The sequence below is a fragment of the Glossina fuscipes genome, unplaced genomic scaffold, assembly GCF_014805625.2.
Source record: "Glossina fuscipes isolate IAEA_lab_2018 unplaced genomic scaffold, Yale_Gfus_2 197, whole genome shotgun sequence".
In the NCBI taxonomy this organism is placed as follows: Eukaryota; Metazoa; Arthropoda; class Insecta; order Diptera; family Glossinidae; genus Glossina; species Glossina fuscipes.
In genome coordinates, this window is record NW_023998540.1 from 94911 (window position 1) to 118672 (window position 23762).

Here is a 23762-nt window from a genome sequence, read left to right on the forward strand (position 1 = left end):
AATTCATAATTCATAATTCATAATTACTTTCGGACAACAATATCAAAAGATTAAAGTATTTTATAGTTGCTTTTTAGTGCATCACAGCTTGTACTGCGTTTGTTCAGAACCGTAGAAAAGTGCAACTTGCCGATTTTGCTTAATTTCTGAGTGAAATTCGAAGAAATATCGTTCGCTGTTCCGTCCCCCTGATTTTAATGTAAGTAATTGTATCAATAAGTTGAAGTTCAAAATTATGTACCCTTTTCAAGGCGGCCGAATTTCACATAATGTAATTATATTTTACCTTTGTAAAGAAAAGTATTTTTGATTTCCCTTTTTTGCTTCGAAAATAAATCATACAAGTGATTTGCAAAGTTCCTTATTAGAGTCTTTTATCTCTAACATATTTATTGCTCTCGGCCATTATCTGCTAATGAGCGTGATTCAATCAAGTTTTCAGTAAATCTTTACACATATTGTAGACAAGTATATTTAAAACGTAGGCTCTTTCATTGCTTTCAGACGTTTTCCTATCGAAATTTACTAAGTTTCAAATTTGCATAAAATTTTGATACAAGAACTTTACTCCACAATCATAAGTAATTTGACTTGATTTGTAATATAACGGTTTTCGATTCTTCGTTAGGCGCTATAATTGCCAGTCACCTTTTTATGGACTTTTCAGTTTTGAAAATGTCTTTAAAATACTCAATTGAAGTTGTTTGTTGGTTTTAAAGAAATTTCCATTAAAATTTGCATCTTCCATATTTGCGCCCAATATATCATTCAACAGATACTAAACGCTTATGTATGTTGATGGATTGGTCTTTACATTTATAATCTTTTTATAGTTATCATAATAAAAACAATATTTTCGAATATAATATGAAAAGCAGGAACAATTTCTTTCATCACTGTACAAATGTTTTGTATGCTCAGGAACGTTTTGAAAATCAAATATGTACACGAATACATCATATACATATTAATAACTATAAAATGTATTTTTAAGTATTAATTTTTTTTAATTATTATTTTTTTATATTGGTTTTTTACCTTCTTACATTTAAAAGATGGTTATATTGTTGGTATTACTCCTACAAAATCACAGCAATTTCGTAGGCATCAATTCCTACTACAACTTTTTTAAATGCGCGTTTATTAGCTTTTATCGGATTATTTACATTTACTTTTTTACATTCCACTTTTCTATGCATAAAATACAGAGACTTCCCATGTCAATACATCACAATAAAAAGGACTTCTTTATTCTTAACACTTTTCTGTTAAATGGAAATAATGTTGGAATTTTTTTATCTTGTTGGTTAATTTAAGGTTCTGCTGAGTCAAACAATGGAGACTCCGTTTATAATAGACGCGACCATTCAATCACAATATTCCACGCACACGAAATGAACCGTTGTTAACGAGAGTGAAGAGCGCATTGATATAACGAGCAATAACAATGTAATGTCAATGACGGTTGAAGGGCTGCCAACATATAAAATATCGTTGATATTAACCATAACACTCTCCAAAAAACGCGAATTAAAATAATCGCGAATATGAATTGTTCGCTATTTTTCGGGCAAATTAAACTAAACAGATGTAAAGACCTTCAATCCTTCGCTTTCACCATTGAATATTCCTCAGGCTTAATTTCAAGTCAAAATTTCATTAAAAACTGAATTATTTCCTTTGACGAAATAAATACCGTGAGCTCATTGAATTAGCCTTTGTTAAATAAATAGCTTAAATGTTTTCTTTTAATTCTTCTCTAGGAATATACAAGACCATACAAAAACTTATACAGCTAATTATGCAGTGGCGGCCTTGTAATTTCGATTGTAATCAAAAAACCTTTGTACTGTAAAAATCTGTACAGAAAAATACTTTTCTATATATGCAATTTACATTTACGAAGTGATAGAGTTTACTAATATCCTTACATCAAAAACAATTTTTTTTTTTTAATTTTCTAAATCCTAAAAACAAAACTACAACCAACTGATTTGTGGTATATTACCCAGGTGAAAATTGAAAATCAACTTGACGCACTAAACACAAAACAAGCGGGTACTCAGAAAAGAAATATGTGTTTCTTCAATGAAGTCAAACATAAATTCGGCACGTAAAGTGCTTTCTTCGGCTAGAAGTCAGCATTTTTATTTCATCGAATTACGTTTGCACGTATTAATACTCAAATCTCGCAGTTCGTCTGTGTAAAGAGTTGAACGTAAAAGTATATAATAACAACCTCTCCTGTAATCTTACATATAAAACATTCTATTCTTTTAACAATGCAACCCTGCTAACCTGCTATCTTGTTCGTTTTTCTCTTATATAAGCTCGCATGCACTTGCGTATGTATATAATCAAACTCACCTACGCTTTCCTTCGTTTGTCTCTTCACCGTAGGTTTCACACTTGATTTTCCGCAAATTTTCTTTTGTGTTCTTATCCTTTTCTTCTTAAGTACGCTTTTTACATTTTCTTTCTCATATAATTTAGATTTTTTCTTTTTGCATCACTAGATTTTCTACGTATTCTTGCAGAGTTAAATGCTCCTATTTTTTAATATATAGATTTATAAAATAAATGTTTAACCACTTCTACTAATTTTTACTCTAATTTAACACTTTTTAAGTGCGTAAATTATAATTGAAACACAAATTCCTCAGCCTTATATATTTTGCGTTTCTATGTTCTCTTTCACATCCTTCCATTAAAGAAGCAACAAATGAACTGTCGCCAAAAAACAATGTTGCCGGATGTACAAATTATGCTTACCACACGTTGTATTAAAGAACATAAATGAAAGATAGTGGGTATTTCTGTAGCAAAAAAAAAAAATAAGGCAGATTTTCCTATTTAAAAAAAGATGGAATAAACGAAGCGGGGTATTGAATTCATTTTTTAAATTGTATCAAAAATGGAAGGAAGAATAATTTTAAAAAGGAAAAGTGCGATTACGGTTTATACTAAATGCGAGTTTAAAGTTATAGGCAGTTTAGGAAGTGCTTTCAAGAAAGTGAAACGACGTTACTTAGCATTACTACAATTAGTAGTTGTCATTAATTAATAGAATAAAGGATAAGTCACAAATTAATAGAAGAGCTTACCTATTTATGCATAAAGGAAGAATTCGAAAAAGGGTTAAAGTTGAAATTTAATTGCTTTCTTCTTAGTTAAACGATTGAAAAGGATTTGTAGAAATTCATTTAACAATCACACTTTTTGTACATTAATACCAGTTTTAAGAAAATGAAGATAAATTCTTCCACATGACTATCTTAGTTTAGGTTAATATAATATCTGAAGATTATAGAATAAAGTTTCATCGCACTTGTACTGAAAAAGAGTTAAATCACATTTATTAGAATTATGTATAAATTTAAAAATTTTTTGTAAAACATTCGCTTGTTTTCAAATTATATTTTTTTATAATAAGTCTTGATTGTAAACATAGAAAGTATTATTTAGTCTCTGTGCTGCTAGTGCTCAATGTCTTTTTTTTAATCTAAGAATTCAATTCATTAGTCTAAAATTAAAATAATAATAGAGCCGATAGCCTGTGTTGCTAGTGCTCGATGTCTCTTTTTTTAGTCTAAGAATTCAATTCATTAGTCTAAAATTAAAATAATAATAATAATAATAAAATAATAATAATAATAATATTATTTAGTCTATTGCAATAATGACTGACGTTTCCTTACCTTAAGAATAAGTTAATTGATGAGCAGGCACTTTGCCTTATTGCTTTTTTATTCCTCGCTATAAAGTTACTAGTCACAGCATTCTAAATTTAATAAATTTCCCAATCGAGATGGGTTAGGTCTGCTCCATTGTAGTCATCAACTGGGTTTATATCATTTTGTACGCCGTTAATTAAAATGTAACAATTTTTTGCTGCATAGTTCTTTAAGTCATTAGAAATGAAACAGTCAATAAATTAATGCGAGGGATTTTTCATAAAGGATGTCTTTATTAAATTTCACATTTGATAAATCGATTTGTTCGATTGCTATACTGCTACAGTTTTTCAGAGCTACGTATTGAAAATGGCTGGCTAGCGTTTATTTTAATGATATGATCGATTTCAAGACAGAAAAAAGCTACGGGACGGAAATCAGCTTTTGAAGGAAACAGTCGTGACGATGGAAATCGTCATATTTCCATGAATAATGTGAGGAGGCACTCTTAGAAACAGATCCTAATCCTTGTAAGACAGTTTAAACTGGTTGCAGAAATAACCACTGAGATGATACCGCCTAAGAATACCAACAAAAAATAGACTAATAATAACACTAATGCAATAAAGCTTTTTAATCGTTTTTTTACCTAATTCACTGTCAGAGAATCTCAATAAAAATGTGCCCACAGGTGATTAACGCAAAATCTCTTCGGTTTTAGGCTTACTGATAGAGCCCATTATTAAACCAGCCTTCCAAATGCTTTGACAATGTTCCTTAGTTAATTTCGTAACAGCTAGAAATCATTCCCAGAATGTGAACGAATTAAGCTCGCGTACTTTTCCTTTACAAAATTGTACTCATGTGCTCTCCTCCCGCGTTTTTTAATGGGAAAAGCTTTTCACCTGAGAAGCAAGATAAATTAAAACAAAAATGTACGCTATTTGCGGACAAAGCAAAGACTTACAAAAAAAAGTTCAAATTATCATCAGTTAAAGGCCGACCAGTAATCGGTTCAAATGTAGTATTTAAAGCTAATACCATCTGGGACCAAATGGCATGTCCACGCACATGAAAAGCTTCGCGGACGATATTGGAAAACCCATTATCCCAAGTAACAGTGACCAAGGCCTGTGGTTCTTGCTTTGGAGACACTATTACGACCACCGGCAATGATAGAGTCCAAACCTGGGAACAACATTTTCAAAACGTTACCTTTTATTACATCCAAACGTTCCTAATTACCTTTATTCTATAACCAGTAACTGCCGCTGAAGTATAAAAGATTAAGGCGAATTTTTCGTTGGTACCGCTTTCAACGGCTTTTCCCTTCGGTCTTTTAATATCCCATAATTGTAAAGCTCTACGATGCATATATTTTAAGTCAATAATTGGAAATCATTTAATTTTGCTTACCTAAAAGTGCAGGAGAATATGGGTGTCTGATTATCGTAATCCATGATAATAGCATTATTTTCCAGATTAGCAGTAGGCAGGGTATCGGCTGTCACTTCAGACATGTTAAGTTGCGCAGAATACCGTTGGGCCTGACACTCTGTAAAACGATCGCAAAAGAAAATTTCTAATTTCTATGACAGCGCCGTTTCATCTCGTCTTAGCTATTTAACTTAGTCCTTGACTTTCCCATTCAATTTGGACATTTCTTAAAAGGGTTATGTGCTAATTAGCCAAACTATGGGGGAAGCTACTACCTTTCTATGCAGATCGGAGAGAGTTTCAGCAAATCGTTGAGAGTAGTGACTTATCCTTTCTAGCTTTCTAGGTGTCCTCTACTTAATACGTAATTACGTTCCAACCAGGTTTTTTATCTCCTCGTCAGCTTGTCTATTTTTTATCTCTATTTCTTACTATCCTCACTTCGTCCTACTACCTACTATAAATACCCTATCAAGTCTACACACTTCTTCTCCCAGCCTGCTAAGCAGCTTACGAACCAACCTTTTTTTGGGATAAATTCTATCAGCTCACCTGTCAGCCCGCTAAGTTCATTTAATACACCAGAAATTATAATTCACTCCACAGAAGGTGTATTAGTTGTAATACCCAGTTGAGGTCCAATCAGCCAATGCAAGAAAGTCGTGAACCTGTTAAATGTTTAATAATGGAAGTCCTTAAAACACGCTTTAAGGAAACTTTGTTAATACTCAAATTTAAAATTGATATCTCATCATGAATAGCGTATAACGTATCATCGCAATACGAAGCGGCATGACTTAATGATCGGGAGGTGGACAGGCTAGGCAAAATGGCGGTGGAAGCATTACTGCTACTGATACTAGCTTTATTTTTGGATGAGAAATAAAGTTTCAATGCGGTTGATTAGTTTTTTGAACAATTGTGTTCTCTTCCGCTTATTCGTCTTATGTATTTAGTAAACTCTATAATAAATAACATAGAAGAATGGATCTTGAAAGCTTTTTCACCCAATATCAAAAACGTATGTTAGGCTCTTTGCTGCAAATATTATACTATTCATGGAGTACTATGTTATGCTGATGTACCAAGTATGGGTCACTTTCAGTTGCGATCTTGGGATATAGGAATCAGAGAATGTAATTACAATTCGTATTATTAACACGACGCTAACAGATATTAGTTATCAATGTATGCTATAAGTATAGTGGATCACTTTTTTCAATTTTTTTTTTTTTTTTCACTATAGTCAAGTCATTTGCAAATCAGATCATATAAAACAGAACGTTTAGGGAGAAAATTTGTTACTTAAGGCGAAAAGGTGCCCGGAAGGCTTTGAACACTTGTTATAGCAATAATATTATTTTCGTCTAATCCTTCCGTAGAATCAAAACGAGTCTTGGTCTTTTTCACTATTCAGCCTTCCCCTGCAAACTTCTTATCAAACGATAATAAAAAGGTTTCGACGGCTCATTATATTCACTGTGTATTTCGCTGTAATCGATGAGTAATAATATACGAACAATTTTCGCAATTAAAACAAATGCAAAAGAGTTAAGAACAAAGTTGTATTCAACACACACAGAGGTGTGAACAGCGCTGTACCCTAATATCAACTGCCTTTACTAATATGCGATAATAATGAATTATGTTATGATCCCAACCTGAGATAATGGATATTTCATATTAGGCCGTTTTATAAGCACTATGAATACATATTTCCATTCTCCAAATAAAGCGAAGTTAAATGTTTGTTCGATCTCCGAATTTATCTAAACCGAATTTATGAGCGATCAGACGCACTTGCCGATGAAAAGCTTTCTAGCTGGGAAGTAACAGTGGGCGTTTCAATTCAATTATCTCAAAGATACCCCAAGATTACACTAAAGAGATACACGTGCTAAAATCCTTATCCAAATGGGCTGATCTTAAGTGCTGAGCCGCTCTATATCCTGCCCTATCTATGCCCTATTTGCTTCGGCCTATGATTTTTTATGAGTGACCACAAAGTTGTTCAGCATTACAAATATATCCAATTTTTCCTTTTATTAAATATATGAAATAAAAAAAGTATAGCGAAAAGTGTTAAATGATATTAATAAAGCTGTGGATATATCTCCCTAAAGCAAGAATAAGAAATATATATATATATATGCGAGAGTAGTAGGAAACAACGTAACATAAAAAAAATTAAGATGTAAATATTAAAAGACAGAAAAAAAATTTAGACTGACGGCTGTATGTAAATTATACGAAGAATCAACTGCGGCTGGTGACGACGTCGATAGTGATAATGAAATTAACATTACAGTCGCGGTAATTAATTAATTAAATAATTATAGTGAGCAGAATAGGATGATTCATAAAGCTTAATGAATCCATTATAGTTCTGACAGAATATTAATTTGTATATACTTGTGTGCATACATTCATAGACATAGGCATATGTGAATGCAATTTCTTCATAGTGCACATGTTTTAGTTGAGTTTATAACAGTAATTATCAAATCAGTATATATATATATATATATATATATATTCTCATGTATATATTTTACTATGTTTTTTGTATTTTATAGAACCAATGCGTTGGTGACCGCTACATAGGACTCTAACAGGCAATCCAATGTTATTTTTATGTTTGTATGTTTGCATGTTGCTGTTGCTCTTCTTTCTTTCCCTTTCTTTTTCCCCTTCATTATTTAAGCAATTGCCCTTAAGAGCATTTAATGATTTTTCATTTTTATTTCTTCTTCTGTAATGAGCAATAGATTTGGAAATTTTTGTCTGCGTACTACGGAAAGTTACTGTTAAGCAACTCCACGGGAAGTTCACCAACAAAGTCATTTGCAATAAATATTTTTAATTCTTTATTCTTTAGTGATTTTTCCATTAAGTTCAAAAACAAATTCTAATTCTCACTGTAATCTTCTCACTTATTAGCGCTTCTTTAAATTCATCCTTTTTTCTCAATTTTTTTGTTTTACATGGCATTGATCTTCTTTGTTTACGTTCGATTTTTGGTAGAAATTTGTTCCCGACTGCTTTAATATCATTTTTTTTATTTTTTTTAATTTCAATTTCTTTTGCTCAAAAATATTATTTATTTTTTCCTACTTTTTCTCTACTTTGCGTCAATTTCAAAATATCCTAGTTCTACCTTTAATCTACCAGCCAATCCTTTTTTTACTCGATAGATATGCTCCCAAAAAATTCGTGTGAAAAGAATTTTCATATGACGTTCAAGATAGGTGGTCGTCGTAGAAAGGGGAAATTTAAATTACTTTCATAAGATAACGTAACCGATATGTTATTTAGAACAGAGTGGGTGCGATTTGCAAAATTCATTCGAACGCTAACTAACATTAATGATTTCTTGATAGGCTAATAAACAGAACGAGAGAAACAAAGAGCATAAGAATTATTTACAATATCTACGATTCAAGACATGCTAAGTTTACCCTCATTCTATACGCAGCACCTACTGCATCTGCATAGTTGCATAGCGCAGGATGTAAACCCGAATTTATTTGTTGCGAAAATGTGTCATAATTCAGTGAGGCAGACATCTGAAATTTTTGTGTTCATTTCCCAATTCACGGCCGCGAGTCAATTTGGAAGAAGGCGTTACATCCTGGGTATTGCAGATAATTTCAAGTAAAACAAATTTCAAATCTTGAAAATTTCAAAATATAGTTAACAGTAATTTATACCCGCAATCTTTCAGCTAATGTGTAGAGTTTGGATGAAAAATTGTTCAAAAGTTTGTTTCAAAAATTTACTCCGACAATTAACAAGAATACTTATCGATTCGATATCGGATATATATGTGATATATATTTTTTGTAATGATGGGTAGTCTATGTTCGCGTCACATCGAATGACGATTTGTAACTTGTTGGTGATAACAAGTGTACGACGGTATTACAGCTTAACAGGTTGTATACGTCATCAAGTAGAAGTGAAAGTTTTATTAGTTTATATTTGCAAACCCGAGACGTGCGTACATAGTGGATGATAAAACAATGCTAAATAACGAATTAATTAAATTTGTTTATTTATCCCTTCGTTAATAATGCATTTTCCGATGTTATGTAATAAAATTGCAATGAATGGGTTTTTTTACCGGTTCAATGGGGAGTTGTATGGAAAAACCTTTTAATTCAATTACGTTCAAATAAATCATAAGAAAGTGATAGGTGTAAAAACCTCCATGGGTTAATTTGTCTTGCTTGGGATTCGTTGATGTCTTTGCGTAGCACATACACATACACTGTCATGGGCGTACCAATGTACGGATTTTTTAACTCTATGAAAACACAAAACCGATTGGGAGCAAAAACATGGAAAAATTAATGGACTAAAGATTCTACATAAACTACCGTTAGCCCTCCTCCCGCCGACAATCGAAAACCAAAATAAAGGAGGAAAGGTAAAGGGAAGCAGAGTTTATTTCTTAAGAGTTCTTTCTCCATTGACCTGCCAAAACTTTTACAGATCGAAGCAGTTCGAGAGAGTAACAGCTCAAATGTTTATCAATACAAATCCTCCCACAATCAAATCAAGCATAGCAGAAACTAAGCTGTAAGCTATAATTAAAGGATTCATCACTTCTTACTGAGTAAATGAAGTGTCGGTTAGAACAGCGCATCATGTTTTTCTTTCGCAAGCAAGGTTTTCCATTCGGAAACTAAGGGGAGGAGGCTTTTTCTCTCCTGTAATAATCTTACTACAAAGCAAAGAAGTATGAAAAAGAGAAGAGAGTCAGTTGCGTAGCTATTTTCTTCTCGAATATCGAAAAATGTTTATCATGATAGGTCTTATCGGAGACATTCCGCGGAAAGGGCTTAGACGAAGACTTCCCCAAAAAAATTGTTGCATTTTTATGATTTTTCGATAGAAATCACAAAACTTGTGTCTTTAAGATGTGAAATATAGTAAATTAAGATTGCCGAGCACAAAGACAACGTGCGGCGATTTCAATTTTGCGAACAGCCTTACGTATAAGAGGAGCATGTTTTTCATACCCCGGTCAAACTAGAAAGTGGTCGGTCCATATATTTACAGTTCAGTAAGATTGATCTCAGAGAACCTTCAACACCTTATTTTAATCAATTATTGTTGTCCACTGATCCTCTGTAAACTTTGATTCCTTATTTATAGATATTTCTATGCCAGTCATCGACAACCAACTTAAGGTATAAGTTTCTGTTCAATGGTTTTGTGGGGAGTTGAATACTTTTTATGCGGCTTAAAAAGTGTTTTTTTTTTTTGTTCTAAAGTCGCTACTTCATAGAAAGTTGCGATCTTAAGGGATACGCCCAAAGAAGGTATTGCCTTCAGGTTTGATATCAGAATCGATATCATTTGTAACTAAACTTAAAAGCAATTCTTCTTTGTTTATTGGTTTACTGCCTTATTTTAGATTGTTGTTGCCATCTTGTCCATTGGTTATTAAACCGTTCTTGAATGTATTTTGTGAGTCCCATAATAACAAGAACAGTAACTGCTATCGGACAATTATTTTAAAAGTGAAAAAAACTCGATGCCAGTAAGACTTCGGACGACTTGTCAAGCAGCCCGCGAAATAATCGTTTCCATGAAGGTAACGCTTGTTGAAAGCAACACGTAAACGAAATATTCTATAAATAAAATAAATTATAATTTATAATTTTTCGATACAAGTACGTCCGCACTAATAATAGTTAATTGAAACTACGGCATACAGTAAATGTAAGTGAAGGCGTAGAGAGTTAAACCTTTGTTCCAAATCATCTCAGAAATAGCCGTAAATTAGTCTGTGATATATTTTCTGACATAAAAAATTTTCTAAGAATACTCTTATTTAAGGCAGCAGATCGGTATTTACGACATTTAAAGTGCGTTCATGCGCATTGCATACGCGACGCGACTTCTCACATTAGCTAGCAAACTAGTAACTACTATTTAAATAATTATAAACAATTGTAAATATTACAGAGGTTTGCTGTTAATTGTATGACGCTATCAATTACATATGATTGGAACGAATAAAAACATTGCTGGACGAAAGAAAATATGAACCAATTATCTTAACTTAAAACTAAAGAGCGCAGAATTAATCTAAATTTCTTTCATACAGAACAGTTTATAGATCACCATGTAGGAGCGATGGTCTGAGTAAGTCAACTTCCAATTTTTTATGCCGATTACCGAAGGATTAAGAATATATTCATTGTGTCAAAACGTTCGCAACGCCCAAAAGGAAGATTTAGAGATACCAGAAAACTTATATATATATATATATTCTTGATCAGCAATATATTCTGAATCGATTTAAGCATGTCCGTCTGGTTGTCTGCCGTCTATAATGTCCGTTTTAAGCAAAAATTAAGCTATTGGCTTCAAATTTGACAGAGACATTGGAAGCTCTTGCATTCAAGTTAGTATTGAACACGGGCCAAATCGGTCGAAGAACACGCCTCTAGTACCACGTAAACTGGGAGCGCTCTCTTTCTTATTCAAAGTATTACAAAATTACGTTTTTGATCATTAGCCAAAAGATATTGGTGTACAAATCTGCGAAAAACTTTGGAGATGCGCTACAACATCCACTGGTCTATAAAACCAACACTGAGAACACGTTTGCTTTCCGTGTCTTTTGATCGTTGATTGTACACTATAACTGACACACGATATAAATTTCCACCAAATTAATCCATAAGAATTTCAAAAATCAGTCACGCCCACCCGTTACTATGACATAAGCAAATATATAATTCTCCTTCTCTTTAATCCTTTATACGATAACGGTGATGTGTATGGAAAATTCGGTCGCAACCGAATATAATTTGCTTACTTGTTAAAGCTGAATTTGTTTATAAACTTTTTCTTTTCCGAATATTCCACTGGAAACGCCCATTTTGCAAACGTTTTTAATATAAACAAATGTAAGGATGCTCATTGACAAGGAAATTACATCACTTAAAGAACTGACTTCCACCATGCAGTCTCAAAGAATTCTGAGTCCATTGTGTTGAGTTTTTTTTAATAATTTTTTTAAGTAGTGGAAACTTCAAAAGATAATTAATTAAAACCAAATTTTGATCCGCCTGAGTGGCCGAGTAGGCAAGAGTCTCGAATAGCAACTCAATAGTCGTGGGTTCAAACCTCAAGTGCGGTAGAGTTTTTTAATAAAAGCCGATAGCCCTAGAGTGCTTTAAGACTTTAGTCTTAAAATTTATTCTCTTGCTAAATTTATAATAATAATAATAATAATAAAACCAAATTTTCACGTTACCTAAACCATCTTTCGAACAATGCGTTTTTATGAAAAATGTATGTAGTCTTCATTTCGTTACTCTTCCGTCTGGTGGGCGAACACAGACCAATGATTAATAATATGAAGAGAGTCCCGCTTTTCATATCCTATACGATTTGTGGTACAGGGTATATTAAGTATGTACGTAACACCCAGAAAGCCTTAAGATAGATCCATCTTTTATAATACCGATCAAATCAGAATCATTTTCTGATTCGACCTTGTCTGTCCGTGCATTTTGTTGTTCAAAACTATAGCTTGCAATTTTTAATATATTTTGAAGAAATTCTCTGCAGAGAATGAACAACTGTACTATGTAAAGCGGTGTAGGGAATCTAATAGTCGACCTTTACCGGGTACACTCTTACTTTGCTCTTTTTGTTTAAATTGCATATTCTTCAATCGATATTGACATGTCATCTTGTCGCCGCCTATAACTTAATGATGGGTCTGTATGTCCTTCCGTTAAGTTTGCGCTTATATAACGGTTATTGTGCTAAAAGAGCTCATCTTACGAGAGAAGAAAATCAGATAAGGAATACTAACGCACCAATGGTTACGATGCGTGACGAAGCCTCAGTGTTTCGACTGTATTTAGGAAAATACTTGTTGGAGTTGATTTTCATCTTAAAGTCCTCCGCAATGAAGAGACCTTGTTTTGATACTCTAAGTTACTTAGTAGTAATATTTTCACAAGTAACTAAACCTAAATTATTTGTGATATTGTTAAATTCTTGATTCGCATACTAAGCCGGCAGAGGTTTCAATTTCATTTTTGGAACAGAAGGGGGAAGAAGTGTAAGGCACTGGCATATGTTTTCAGCACGAGATAATTAGAAATACATTGAACTTTAACACTCATAGTTAACGTAAGCAATTTGAACGAAAAAAAAAAATTCGTTCTTTTATATCTTTTCAACTTTATACCATTTAATCGACTAAGTACGACGGTAGAAATACAATTACATTTTTTGTTATATAAACCACCTATACTTTAAATAGTACACTTATACTCCCATCCAGCGATAGCGATACGAATAAATTTCTTAAACGCGAAAACTAGTTTTTAAATATTTCCGTTATTAATAAACGTGCAATAGCACACAGATGTTCATATGCATATGTATATGTTTATATATATGCTTCAACAAACCGATATCGCTTCATATATATCAGATTAATTCACTTTACTATTTTTTATTAATTAATAAAAATATTTTGTTGTACTATTTTTTATTTACTTAAAGAGAAATTAATTAATAAATTTTTATTTAACCACAATCGTCTCGTATTTATCAAGAATTTTGTTTTATTTATGATAGTTTTATGTCATTAGGCGTGGTATAGCTGTTGTAGCTGTTGCTATTAGTCTTTTAATAAATCAAATGAAATGAAATTTTAATAAACACTCATTAATTAATGAAAACGATTAGTAATAATGCGGTGTAGGAAAGGACAAGTTATCAATAACGTAACGCAACGCTACGAAGAGAATAGATTAGACTTTAAGAAACCATAATGACATGCGGACGAGGCGTACAAAAGTAAATGCAAACCGTTTTGTTGTGCTATACGGCCACATGAATGTAATTCAAAGGGTCGGCAGGCTTACGTTCTCACACTGATTTTGGAATTTTAAAAAAAGGGATAATTCTTATAAGACATAAATATATCTTTGCTTCCCTCGGTTTATCTGTTGTTGTTATCGCTATTACTTCACGAATCAGAACTTTTCGTCGGTGCATTAATTGCCGACGCTGCTTTTGCTAATCTTTGGGTAGGTATTAAGTTGTAAGTCTGAGCTGAAATTTGAAAAATGGTATTCGCTGCCCCAGTTACGAGTCCAAACACTTAAGTAATGCATAAACAACATTTTCTAAGAACTTAAAGGGCATTACTGCAAGAAAATTTTGAAAAATATTTCTTGAGTTTTTACAAGATCGTGATACTAACAAAGGTTTTGAAGTTTTATACTTGTGCTTTCGATAACAGGAAATGATACTTCATCCCACGATGCAACGTAAATAAATTATATAAATCTAGAGTATATAGTGCTTGGCTCCTTTTTCATTGACTTAAAAAGACACTTTAACTGGGTTTGATTAATTATTAACATGATATCCTATTTATCGTGTAAACGTCGACTAATGAAGGGAATGAGCGGATTCTTGTTCAAAATAACTTATAATAGAATCTACCTATAACAATTCTTGATTTGACTACTGAAAGCAATTAAAGGCATACACACGTGTTATTATTAATTGCCGGTGGGTCGAAAAGCTTCTTTACTTATGCTATATGTTAAGTATTGAGGCGGTAACCCTACCATATTAAGATAATATGGGTATTCCTAAAAAAGGATGAGAACAATTTTAGTTCTTTCTGGTTAGTGCAGTGACGTTGTAAAGATTTCGCTATTTACTATGATATTTTTTATTAATTGAGAAAATTAAAAGAGAAAATTATCAAAGATTTTTATAAGAAATATTAAAGAAAGATTACGTCACATGTTGAATCTACCAATAAAATAATGAAATGTATAAGGACTTGTGAATTATTATGTGCCAAGGCAATTAAATTACAATGTTAAAAGCATAACTAAAATCACCTGAACTCTCTAAAAGGAAAACCTATGAACGAAAGCATCACTAACTGTAACAACTCATCAACATAAGTGTTAAACTTTAATTGAATGATTAACATCTTTTATCTAAAGCATTATTCGAATTTTGTTATATAAAATTGCACTAACTTCTTAACATTCGTTAAATATTAATTCGATTTGTTGAAAGAAATGTGTTATATACTTAAAATTATTTCATTTAATTGCATTCTTTTTAGTTAAAGCAATAAAAAGTATTTAAAAAAAACTCATTTAACAATCAAATTTTTTACATGTTAATACCGGTTTCAAGAAAATAGAGATCAATTCCTTAACATGGCTACGTTCGTTTAGATTCATGTAATATTTGAAGACATGCTCTGGAAATAAATAAAACAAAATTTGCAAAAACTTCATCAATTTCCTTTTTAATTGTCATTTACTTTGAAATCAAATTTCCGCAATCACTTGGTTGCAAGCATAGAATATATTAATTAATCTATTGCACCAATGAATGAAGTTAATTGACAACCGCTGGGGTAAGTTAATTGACGAACAGGTACTTTGTCCTAATGCTTTTCCATCCTTTGTCTCGCAGTCACTTGGCTCAACATACAGAATTTAATAGTTTCCCCAGTCGAGGTCCGAAAAGGTTAGGTTAGCTCCATTGTAGTCATCAACTGGGCTTACATCATTTTGTGCAATGCTAATTAAAATGTAACAATTTTTTTCTGCTTAGTTTTTAAGTGATTAGAAATAAAATAGATAATGAATTAAGCGGGCCGAGGGAATTTTCATAAAGGGTGCCTTCACGAAATATCACTTTTGATAAATCGATTTGTTCACCTACTGTATGCTATACTCCTACAATTTTTCGAAGCTATATGTTGGAAATAGCTGGCCAGCTTTCATTTTAACGATTTGATTAATTTGAAGACGGAAAAGGAGTTACGGAACGGACTGGACAAATGCTGCAAATTTGGTTATTAACGATGCCACCCTACTATCGCTGGGAATAATGCATTGTCGACACCATAGTACTGTCGCGTGCAGTTTCTGGTTGAACACCCTCTTAGAAGCAGGTTCAAGACGTTGCGGGGTATCCTGCAGAAGTACTTACTTCTTAAGACGAGATGTAATCGACGTATCTTAACTATCACCAACATTCTTATCCACAATCAATCTTGTAATCATAAAAGCAATGAATTTGTATAAGCCACGTTAAGTTGCAATTACGGTATAAACACTTCCTTAAATAGTTTTTCTAATTTGTAAACAATAAAGCATCTCATACTTTGTGATTGCCAACGAAAGGGTCACAAATATTAAAACATGTAATACGAAATATAATTAAGAAGAGAAAAGACATACACGAACATCAATTGATAGCCGATATATTATGGCGATATGCAAAATTCGTTTAAAACATTTTCTAATTTGGATGCCACTTACTTGACCATATGGACATCCTGTCGCTGACTTGACTGTATTTCGTATTGTGGCCCAACTGTACCCATTGCACTTTCTATAGCTGGTACAAAAGCTATGATAGTGTTTGAAACGTAACCATCTGCACTTATAGTATTATCTATACATTTTTAAACAAGAAAAATATAATAACATAATATAAATGATTCGATTTTTGCTGCTTTCAGCGCATATATATATATCTTTTGTCGCTCTGCCAATTTGCCATTAGTGTACAAACTATATGGTACATTAATCAATTTGGATGGTAATGTAGTTGTTAGATAATAAGAAAATCGCGTTTTTCGAGGCTTTTTCAAAACTTTCTGTTAATGAGCTTTGCAAGAGTGTTATAAGAAATGCAATGATAGGATTAATATGTACTCCTGAAATGATTAAGGATCATATTTTTTTTCAATTACTTACTCGGACGTTGGGTATAAAATTCACCGAAAGCATCGTCGCGTGAGCGATTAGAAGGGTAAACTCGTAATAATAAGGGTATGTCATGTATGCGATCAGCTAAACCTCGAATACTCAGATCACGAGGTGTCCATGGTGACAACATTAATACCGAATTCTGTTCATTAGTTAAAGCTAAGGTGATGCCGCCTAAGAATAAAAATGAAAAAAGTGCTAACAATTGTACTAACACAGAAAAGCCTTTTCTATCATTCTTTTACCAAGCTCACTGTCAGAGAATCTCAATAAAAATGTACCCATGGGTGATTGGCGTAAAATCTCGTCAGCTTTAAGCTTGCTTATAAAGCCCACTATTGAACCAGCCTTCCAAATGCTTTGACAATGCTCCTTAGTTAACTTCATAATAGCAAAAAACCATTCCCAGAATGTGAAAGATCGCTCCGGTAATTTTTCTTTACAAAATTGTGCCCATGTTACATATTCCTTGTGCTCTCCTCCCGCATTTTTTAACGGGAAAAGCTTTTCATCTGGGAAGTAAGATAAATTAAAAGAAAAATGGCCACTTATTTGCCGCAAAGTAAAGACTTACAAATAAAATTTAAATTATCATCAGTTAGAGGCCGACCGGTGATTGATTCAAATTTAGTATTTAAAGCCAACGCTATCTGAGACCAAACAACACGTTCAGGTACTTGAAAAGGTTCGCGCACGATATTGGAAAATGCATTATCCCAAGTAATAGTGGCCCAAGCTTGCGGTTCTTGAGTTCCGTGTACTGTTACGACCACCGGCAACGATAGGGTCCAAACCTGGAAACAAAATTTTCAAAACGTCATCTTCTATTACATTCAATCGTTCCTAATTACCTTTATTCTATAATCGTTAACTATTGCAGAAGTATGGAAGAGTAAGGTAAATTTTTCGTCCGTTACGCTTTCACTACCTTTTCTTTCAGGCCTCTTAATATCCCACAATTGAAGAGTTCTAAAAGTGCCGGAGAATATGCGTGTCTGATTATCATAATCCATGACGGTGGTATTATTCTCTAGATCGCCACTAGTAGAAAGGTTAGGGGCTGTTACTTCAGACATATTACGTTGCGCGGAATGCCGTTGAGCCTGGGACTCTTTAGAAAGAAAGCAACAACAAAATTGTAAATTTCAATTGTTGCACATCATAGGTATTTAATTTAGTCCTTCATTTTGCTACTCGGCCTAGGCCTTTTTGAAAAGAGCTATGTATTTATTAGCCTACTTAGTGTCGATGTGAATAATGTGCTCGCCTTCTACCCAAATCAGAGATTTTTAAAAGACCTTGAAACTTCGAGCTCTTAGAGAGTAGTGACTTCTCTTTTCCAGTTTCTTATTTCTCTTCTAGCTAATTGCTTTCCAACTAGTTTTGCTATTTCTTCGTCAGTTTGTCTATTTTCGATCTCTATTACTAACTATCCTCACTCTGTCCTCCTATCAACTGCAAATTTCCTGGCAAGCCTACATACTTTTTCGCCCACCCTGCTAATCAGCTTACGAACCAATCCTGCCTCTTTCAAGCCCGTCCTTCTCATTGATTGCAAGTGTAAAAATTTCTTGAGTGGTCTACAAATCTTCAACCAGCCAATTATATTCCGAGAAGTCTCTTTCCAGGCAGCTAATTTCATTTAATTTACCTGACATTATAATGCACTCTACAGAAGGTGAATTAGCACTAATACCCAGTTGAGGTCCAATCAGCCAACGCACGGCAGCCACAAATCTATTCAATATTTAATAATATGGAATAACAAGTTCTTAAAATATGCTTTAAGGAGACTCTATCATTTCATTTACTTACTTAGTCTTCTTTTTCATAACTTGCGGTGGCTGCTTTTCCACAATAAATGACGACAATATTAATAATTGCTGCGCATTTCGGGCATGGGCGGTCAATTCGCTTAAACCATTGTTAGTATCAAGTGGCATTGTTTGCAGCATATTGACAATGTCAAGAATTTTTCCAATCATTTCTATCAACAGTTCAATGCAACGCTGTATATCATCAAGATTATCTCGAAACATTGCTCCATTAGCGGCTAACGCCTGGTTGCGCTGCCAATTTCTCAGTTCAATAATTACCGTACTTTGCATTGAATCGTACTTTAGAATAATAGCGCGCAAGTCGTGTAACATGGTATTGCGTTTGCTACTCACTGACATGTACCGCTGTTGCATTTCCAAGTCGTCATTATGCGACCCTGTAAGGGCTGTGTGTTGATTGTGGGCGTTGTAAGCGACATGGAAAGCTTCATATTCGGTACGAAATTGCTGTAATTCGCCGAAAATTTTGTTAATACTCAAATTTAAATTTGATATTTCATCATGAATAGCGTATAACGTATCATCGCAATACGAAGCGCCATTACTTAATGATCGGGAGGTGGACAGGCTAGGCAAAATGGCGGTGGAAGCATTACTGCTACTGATACTAGCTTCACCACTGTTGTTATTGTGGCCGACACCATCCATGAGCAGGTACTGAGACATTTGTTTAAGAAATTCTAGTTCTTCCACGAATGTCTTTTATATGCGGGAAATAAAATTTCAATCCTGTTGGTTAGTTTTTAGAACAATTTTATTCCGTTGTGCTACCTAGCTGCAGAGCTCATCCGTCATATGTATTCTGTAACGCCTGCAATAAATAATGTAAAAGATTGAGAGTAAGTTTTGAAAGCTTTCCAACCAAATATAAAAAACCTGTGCTACCCTCTTTGCTAGTAAGAAGTTACTTTCCTACCCAGCGTAAAGTCATTCTGTTTACTACACGAGTGAAAAATTTATCTTGGAAAGAATCTCGGATGGCTCAGGCGAATATCGCACTAATGATTGGGTTATGCGGTATTAAGTATGGGTCACTTACAATTGCAATCCTACGGTGCAAGAAGCGGCATTCCTCCTTAGAATGCAATAACGTGAGAAGGGGAAATATACTAGAGGTCCAGGAAGGTCAGGCGTGTTGAATACTTGCTTTTAAGAAACTATCAGCAGATATTAATTTGCTAACGGTTTCGGGGTTGCATTTTAATAAATGAAGAGCCGGATTTACCTTTGTCTGATACATATATATATATATATATATCATTCATCATATATATATATATCATCATGCGATTTCGATTTTTAATCGAGTTGGCACTTTGCATGCATTCTTTGTACGCACAACAATATATATTATTTACATGATTCTAATGAACCTAAGATATCAATATGTACTATAAGTATAAATGACTGATTACTTGAAATATTCTTTTTGTTTGCTTGTTAGTAAGATCATAACCTCTGAAAATCTTTTATAGCAATAATGTTATTTTCAACTAATCCTTCCGCAGATTTATAATTGAATGAGACTTGGATTTATTCATTATTCGGGCGTCTCGTTCAAACTTTTTTATCAAAGGATAATAAAAAGGTTTCAATAGCTCATTATTTTTACTGAATCTTTCGCTGTTGTCGATGATGAATATTTATAAACCAATTTCGCAATCAAAACAAACGCTAAAGAGTTAAGAACAAAGTTGTAAGCCCTTACGTCAAATATTCAACATACATAGAATTAATAGTGCCACACCCCAGTGTCAACTGCTTTGACTAATATGCGGAAAAAATTTATAATAATGAAATTATATTTGATGTCATCCTATGATAAGGAATATTTAATCTTAAGTCTTTTCGTAAGCGCCGAGAATCCATTCGCTAAATAAAGCGAATTTAAACGTTTGTTCGATTTCAACTTAAACCGGTTCTCTTAGTTAATAAAACCAATTTTGTAGGAAATTCAAAGTAAAATCCAGCATAATAATTATATCACAATGTTTTAATCGATAACATTAAGATACAGTACTCTCCACGAATACGTCGTAACTGGAACGCAGGAAGACAACTGTCTGTGAATCGATAATATCAGATCAAAAGTTGGCCAACTAAGGTGCTCCTTCTCCGTACAAACTATTGAAGAGAGCTTCGAAAAACTAAAATGTTTTCAATTTTTTTGATACCTTAAAAAATTCTTAAAATTCGTGAAAGATTTTTTAGAAACTGAAACGAAAGCATATGTTGGAATCGAAATAGTACAAAATTTACGAGAAAATCCCTTTGCCTGTCTTGGGAACTTAATATGTTAAGTCGACCCTTTTTTTTTTTTTTAAGTGCAGATTAGAGGGCATCAGGAAGGTGAACCATGTCCGCCTTCATATTCATATCTTTTGCAGTAAACACAAAATAATTCACTCCGTAAATGATAAGTTCGAAACCTTTTTTAGACCCTACACCACTCACAGTATCCAAAAGGGCTTGACGTATACCCGAATTATATTCTACCGATTCAGAATCACGTATTGCAAGGACGTAAGCTTCCCTTTCTGTCTGCCTGTCTTGTTTTCTTGTGTTCTAGTTTTCTAATATCAATAGAAGAAAAATGTTTACTAACTAGTGATAGTTGCTTTTTGTAAGCGTAATACTAGAGACAACTAAATGACAAAATGATCTACCATCACTTGTCCACAAAAAATGTAGTCTCGCAAGAGGTAACTAAACGACAATGCAGTGCAACACCAACATGCTCTGCTGCATATACATTTGTGTCGAAGCCTTTTAAAAAGATGTGTCCTAATGAACACGAAAAACGCGTTCATATGACGGTGAAAAAATAAATTTACGAGTGTGAGCGAACGACCATCTTTACGATCATATTTGATATAAGTCAGAGGATCAACATAGATTAAAGGCTACGTTGCTGAATATCTTAATCTTCTCTTTATAATACATCTAACGGTAAATATGCCCCCAAAAAATTCGTGTGAAAAGAATTTTCACATGACGTTGAAGATAGGTGCTCGTCGTAGAAAGGGGAAATTTAAATTACTTTCATAAGATAACGTAAGTGACATGTTATTTACAACAGAGTGGGTGCGATTTGCAAAACTCAATCGAACGCTAACTAACATTAATGATTTCTTGATAAGCTAATAAACAGAACGAGAGAAACAAAGAGCATGAGAATTATTTACAATATCTACGATTCAAGACATGCTAAGTTTATCGTCATTCTATACGCATCGCCTGCTGCATCTGCATAGGATGTAAACCCGAATTTATTTGCTGCGAAAATGTGTCACAATTCAAAAATTGAGACAAGGATCTGAAATTTTTGTGTTCATTTCCCAATTCACGGCCGCGAGTCAATTTGGAAGAAGGCGTTACATCCTGGGTATTGCAGATAATTTCAAGTAATAAAAATTTCAAATCTTGAAAATTTCAAAATGTAGTTATCAGTAACTTATGCCTGCTCTCTGTCAGCTAGTGTTTAGAGTTTGAATGAAAAACTGTTCAAAAGTTTTTTTCAAAAATTTACTCCGACAATTAACAAGAATACTTTTCGATTCGATATCGGATATATATGTGATATATATTTTTTGTAATGATGGGTAGGTAGTCTATGTTCGCCTCACACCGAATGAAGATTTGTAACTTGTTATTGATAACAAGCGTACGACGGCATTACAGCTTAACAGGTTGTATACGTCATCAAGTGGAAGTGAAAGTTTTATTAGTTTATATTTGCAAACCCGAGACGTGCGTACATAGTGGATGATAAAACAATGCTAAATAACGAATTAATTAAATTTGTTTATTTATCCCTTCGTTAATAATGCATTTTCCGATGTTATGTAATAAAATTGCAATGAATGGGTTTTTTTACCGGTTCAATGGGGAGTTGTATGGAAAAACCTTTTAATTCAATTACTTTTAAATAAATCATAAGAAAGTGATAGGTGTAAAAACCTCCATGGGTTAATTTGTCTTGCTTGGGATTCGCTGACGTCTTTGTGTAACACACATACATACACTGCCATGGGCGTACCAATCCACGGCTTTTTTAACACTATGAAAACACAAAACCGATTGGGAGCAAAAACATGGAAAAATTAATGGACTAAAGATTCTACATAAACTACCGTTAGCCCTCCTCCCGCCGATAATCGAAAACCAAAATAAAGGAGGAAAGGTAAAGGGAAGCAGAGTTTATTTCTTAAGAGTTCTTTCTCCATTGATCTGCCAAAACTTTTACAGATCGAAGCAGTTCGAGAGAGTAACAGCTCAAATGTTTATCAATACAAATCCTCCCACAATCAAATCAAGCATAGCAGAAACTAAGCTGTAAGCTATAATTAAAGGATTCATCACTTCTTACTGAGTAAATGAAGTGTCGGTTAGAACAGAGTATCACGTTTTTCTTTCGCAAGCAAGGTTTTCCATTCGGAAACTAAGGGGAGGAGGCTTTTTCTCTCCTGTAATAATCTTACTACAAAGCAAAGAAGTATGAAAAAGAGAAGAGAGTCAGTTGCGTAGCTATTTTCTTCTCGAATATCGAAAAATGTTTATCATGATAGGTCTTATCGGAGACATTCCGCGGAAAGGGCTTAGACGAAGACTTCCCCAAAAAAATTGTTGCATTTTTATGATTTTTCGATAGAAATCACAAAACTTGTGTCTTTAAGATGTGAAATATAGTAAATTAAGATTGCCGAGCACAAAGATAACGTGCGGCGATTTCAATTTTGCGAACAGCCTTACGTATAAGAGGAGCATGTTTTTCATACCCCGGTCAAACTAGAAAGTGGTCGGTCCATGTATTTACAGTTCAGTAAGATTGATCTCAGAGAACCTTCAACACCTTATTTTAATCAATTATTGTTGTCCACTGATCCTCTGTAAACTTTGATTCCTTATTTATAGATATTTCTATGCCAGTCATCGACAACCAACTTAAGGTATAAGTTTCTGTTCAATGGTTTTGTGGGGAGTTGAATACTTTTTATGCGGCTTAAAAA

At 33.4% G+C, this 23762-nt stretch overlaps 3 protein-coding genes across 6 annotated transcripts in view; all 3 read right to left on the reverse strand.

Moving 5' to 3' along the window:
• The window catches only part of LOC119641959 (signal transducer and transcription activator-like), a 43349-nt gene extending 41955 nt beyond the window's left edge, over nt 1-1394 (reverse strand). Inside the window, exon 1 of one of the 2 annotated variants that reach the window (XR_005247915.1) lies at nt 1047-1394. The gene's annotated coding sequence lies outside the window, so the exon portion shown is untranslated. Of the gene's footprint in view, nt 1-1038 lie in introns of both variants that reach the window. The other variant, XR_005247914.1, reaches the window with a different exon arrangement.
• A 2795-nt stretch (nt 1395-4189) lies between these two features.
• Nucleotides 4190-6829, reverse strand: LOC119641951 (signal transducer and transcription activator-like). Of its 2 annotated transcripts, XM_038040883.1 has the most exons (6): nt 5664-6829; nt 5091-5229; nt 4920-5037; nt 4642-4862; nt 4324-4579; nt 4190-4253 (listed from the first exon to the last, which is right to left on the reverse strand). In XM_038040883.1, exons 2-5 carry the CDS (start codon nt 5192-5194, stop codon nt 4576-4578), a joined length of 447 nt encoding a protein of 148 aa, XP_037896811.1. In that variant the 5' UTR covers nt 5195-5229; nt 5664-6829; the 3' UTR covers nt 4190-4253; nt 4324-4575. The 2 variants fall into 2 exon arrangements, with proteins under 2 accessions (XP_037896811.1, XP_037896810.1); XM_038040882.1 differs by having other exon boundaries at nt 5091-6829.
• Nucleotides 6830-14873: 8044 nt separating this feature from the next.
• The window catches only part of LOC119641950 (signal transducer and transcription activator-like), an 11110-nt gene continuing 2221 nt past the window's right edge, over nt 14874-23762 (reverse strand). For both annotated transcript variants that reach the window (XM_038040880.1, XM_038040881.1), the window contains exons 2-10: nt 18731-19564; nt 18567-18652; nt 17767-18026; nt 17490-17709; nt 17161-17427; nt 16904-17089; nt 16463-16598; nt 15454-15716; nt 14874-15390 (exon numbers count right to left, since the gene is read on the reverse strand). In XM_038040880.1, the coding sequence (XP_037896808.1) occupies nt 15632-15716; nt 16463-16598; nt 16904-17089; nt 17161-17427; nt 17490-17709; nt 17767-18026; nt 18567-18652; nt 18731-19419 (1929 nt within the window). In that variant the 5' untranslated portion in view covers nt 19420-19564 and the 3' untranslated portion in view covers nt 14874-15390; nt 15454-15631. The remainder of the gene's footprint in view (nt 15391-15453; nt 15717-16462; nt 16599-16903; nt 17090-17160; nt 17428-17489; nt 17710-17766; nt 18027-18566; nt 18653-18730; nt 19565-23762) is intronic.